At 39.7% G+C, this 4,159-nt stretch overlaps 1 protein-coding gene across 1 annotated transcript; it reads left to right on the top strand.

Annotated features, from left to right (window-relative positions):
- The first annotated feature begins 699 nt into the window (after positions 1-699).
- Positions 700-1,716, top strand: LOC109238717 (uncharacterized mitochondrial protein AtMg00810-like). Its single transcript, XM_019405193.1, has one exon. The coding sequence runs from the start codon at positions 700-702 to the stop codon at positions 1,714-1,716; it is 1,017 nt and encodes a 338-aa protein (XP_019260738.1).
- Positions 1,717-4,159: the final 2,443 nt, after the last annotated feature.

The following is a 4,159-nucleotide window of genomic DNA, read 5'->3' as shown; positions in this document are numbered from 1 at the left end:
AACTACTTTTCCTATACTGGACGTACTATCACCAACTAGTGCAGATCCCAGGCTCTCTGCTGCAGACTCCTCACCTGAAGTTAGTCCTCCTTCACATGAGTCCAGTGCTAAATCTGAGGGGAGTCTTCTCCTGTGGCCACTCCTCACTACTCTCCCAATCCTGAAGGTGATATCATAGATAATGCAGCACCAAGTTATACTCCACTTGAGGTTGATCCTGATGTAGTAGCACCTAGTGCAGTGACTACCTCACCTGATGTTGTTCCTATTCAGGTCAGAAAATCCTCCAGGACCAGCGAACCTCCTATCTGGATGCAAGACTATGTGGGACAATCACAAGCTGCTCAGTGTTCCTATCCTATCTCTGCTTATGTCAGTTATTCTCACATCACTCCCTCATATAGTAGAGTATTGGCAGCTTATTCAGCTGGTTCTGAACCTTAGTCCTTTGCTGAGGCAGTTACAGATCCTCAATGGGTAGAGGCTATGAAGTTGGAGATTACATCACTAGAGGAAAACAAAACCTGGAGCATAGTTGATTTACCTCCTGGCAAAACTCCTATAGGTTGCAGATGGATATTCAAAATCAAGTACAATGCCTTAGGAGAGGTTGAAAGATACAAGGCCAGACTGGTTGCCAAAGGCTACAGTCAAAAGGAAGGTTTAGAATAGAGTGAAACCTTCTCCCCTGTGGCTAAAATGGTCACAGTCAGGTCCATTGTGGCCCTTGCTGCATCTCGGCATTGGATGATTTATCAGATGGATGTTCATAATGCATTTCTAAATGGTGATTTGGTTGAAGAAGTATATATGCACATTCCACAAGGGTTTGTAAGCCAGGGGGAGACTAAAAAGGTTTTCAAACTTCACAAGTCATTATATGGGTTTAAACAAGCACCAAGACAGTGGAATATGAAGTTGACAGAGGTACTTCTACAGATGGGGTTCAAACGGAGTCATTATGACTATTCATTGTTCATCAGAGAAGCCAATGGTGACACAATTATCATTCGTGTGTATGTGGATGACTTGCTGATCACAGGGAACAATGATAAGTCACTATATGACACCAGAATAGAGTTGCAGAAAAAGTTCAAGATGAAAGACTTAGGGGAGTTAAAAAGTTTCCTTGGAATTGAGTTTTCCATATCAAAGGAAAGAATTCTTATGTGTCAACGAATGTATGCACTTGAGTTGATTTCTGAAACAGGTTTAGGAGGAGCAACGCCTTCTGGTACACCATTGGAGTTGAATCAAAAACTCATATCTGTAGAGTATGACAAGTGCATTCAGAGTTCCAAACAAGAAGGGGATCAGGAGCTCAAAGATCCTAGCTGTTATCAGAGGCTTGTTGGAAGGTTGTTATATCTCGCCATGACCAGGCCAGACATTGCTTTTGCAGTGCAGGTTCTATGTCAGTATATGCATTGTCCCAAGGTGTCACACATGGAAGCTTCTCTCAAAGTAGTCAGATACATCAAACAAGGACCAGGTCTGGGGCTACTTATACCTGCAGAAAATGCAAACAAGATGGTTGCCTACTGTGACTCTGAGCGGGGATATTTTATAGAGTCGGGGAGATCAGTAACTGGATACTTGGTTAAGTTTGGAAATGCACTGGTGTCTTGGAAGTCAAAGAAGCAAATGACTGTGTCCAGAAGTTCAGCAGACGCTGAGTTCAGGAGTATGGCTTCATGTGCTGCAGAAGTCACCTAGATGATAGGGCTATTCAAGGTACTTGGAGTGAAGATTCAACAGCCGATAAGTTTGATATGTTACAGCGAGGCTACTATACAAATAGCAGCCAACCCTATCTTCCATGAAAGAACTAAATATTGACATTGGTTGTCATTTTGTTAGAGAAAAATATGTAAACGATTGCCGAAGACACAGTATGTGCATACTGAAGACCGGCTAGTAGATCTACTTACAAAGAGCTTGGGGAATTTTCAACATGATTAGCTGTTGAACCAATTAGGAGTGAAGAATGTGTATAAACCATCGGTTTGAGGGGAAGTGTTGACTAGAGTTAATGAACCAAGCTGATAAGTTAATTGTAGTTAACTATGTAACTATAGTTAGGAGTTAGTTAGTACATTAATTGGGAGTTAGTTATGCTGTAGAAGTATAAATATGCTGTACATCCTGTAAAAACACATGCTTGTATCATTTTCATTCTTCTTCTAATACAGAGATCTGTTTCTCTTGAGTCTGGCCTTCATCTACATGTCTTCTTCCTCAAGCTCGATCTCCAGATTATGGCAGCTAACATAGGGGCATTTTTTTTAATCTTTACTTTATACTTTAATTTAATATTTAATCAACTGATTAAAATTTTATTTGGGAACTTGTATAGTTTACCCTGTTTGGATCTACCCATGAATTATTCAGCTTTGTGAAAACGAACCTCATATTTTATGTGAGTCAGCTGACTTCGATCAGACCAGACCGCCCCAGAGATGAATGTGCCCACGAGGGCACCACTGAGTGCCAATCGATGAGATGTGCCTACGAAGGATTTAATGAAAAGAATCACGTCCATAAAGAGAAGAAAAGTGAAAACGTGCAACCAACCTTTCCTTCTCGTAATTGTGCGGACCTGTAAAGATCTCAAACGTGACAACAACTGATTAATTAGGTTAAGGAAAATATGAGGCTATTGTTCATCCTTCACATCCTGTTCAAGATGCTTATTCTCTATATTTTTTCGTAAAGCAGAAGTTTTTCAAAGTTACTCTTGGTCGAATCTAACAGAATTTTCTTATCAGCAGACCAATTCTTTTCAAAAGCAAATTGGCCTTCTTCGGTTTTGGCATTTCATATTCTAAAATAATTCGCCAATTTAGTGCTTTATTTGTCGTGTCAATCTTCCTGGAGAAAGAAAGAGAATGGTGGCTCCTTTCGCCCGGGGGACATCGCCGGAGAACAATGTCGGGGATAGAGTGAGAACCTTCCACTGGTTATGCTATTTTATACTTCAATGCCACACAAAAGGGAGGGAGGGGGTGATTTGTGTGGTGTCCAATTTTCGCGTGCACAGATTATAGAAGGACCTGGTTCTTCTATGTTTTCCTTAACCTACTATTGCGGAAATAATAAATGCGGAAAGTAAAGAACACAAGTATTTTTACGTGGAAAATACCCGGCTCAAAAGGTGAAAAAAAAAACGACCTACTACTCAGTAGGATTTTCCCAACACTTCAATAAATCACTGAGCCAAAACAATATTTACAAAAACTCTTTGTAAACCTAAGATTACCTCTAATCCCGTTGTAGCAACCAGCCTCTAACTGTTGAAACAACTTCAAGTTAACTCTAACTTGAATACTCAGAGTACCTAATACAGTTGCTTCTAGATAAAGCTGAAAGTTAGAAATTGAAAATACCTACTACAATTGAACTAGAATAAAAGACAGACACTTGGAACTGGTTCTTCTATCTGGTTCATGTAGCTTCAGGTTCGCACACTTGAATCACACAAGTATTGCTTGCAAAATGCCTTGCTATTTTTCTCTGAACTCACGTTTAACTTCAGTGTTTGTGCATCCCTGTAAAGTGAGAACATCCTGTAATTTATAGAGTTAGTAAAATAGGAAATAACTAGAGTCCCAATGCTATACTCTTCCCTGGTGGAAGAGTTTTAATTAACCTCAACTTCTAACTCATTCCTTATCTTGGATAGTTTTCTCTTTGAGTAAGGAGTCCTTCTCCTTATTAATTATGCAACCTTTTTTATCAGGAGAAATCAGATAAAATAAGTTAAGCTTATCTCCCTCCCGTGTATCCCTTATGCTTGAATCTGCCAGTGTCTTTGTACACTGTGGAGGAACCTGGTTCATGCTTGAGTTCCTCTGTCAATCTTCAAAACCAACTTCACTTGGGCCAACAAATTCCCCCTTTTTGATGAGGACAAACTCTGTGCTTTTCATAAGTGTATGCCCTGTTTCAATTCAGCTCAACATCAATACAAAGTTAGAACATTACTTTTTTCAAGTCACTAGTCATCGAGGACCAGGTTCATTAGGTTATAAATATCACAGCCAAAGTAAAAGCACAACCTAATTCCCCCTTTTGGAATCATCGAAAAGTTGAATAATTATGTAAGATAACCAAACCAGTTCTTTATCATCAAAGTTCACTATTACCCCCTTGACCACAT

Source organism: Nicotiana attenuata, unplaced genomic scaffold (assembly GCF_001879085.1).
Source record: "Nicotiana attenuata strain UT unplaced genomic scaffold, NIATTr2, whole genome shotgun sequence".
NCBI lineage: Eukaryota > Viridiplantae > Streptophyta > Magnoliopsida > Solanales > Solanaceae > Nicotiana > Nicotiana attenuata.
The sequence above is the reverse complement of the archived record's forward strand: the minus strand, read 5'-3'. Positions and strand labels throughout refer to the sequence as shown.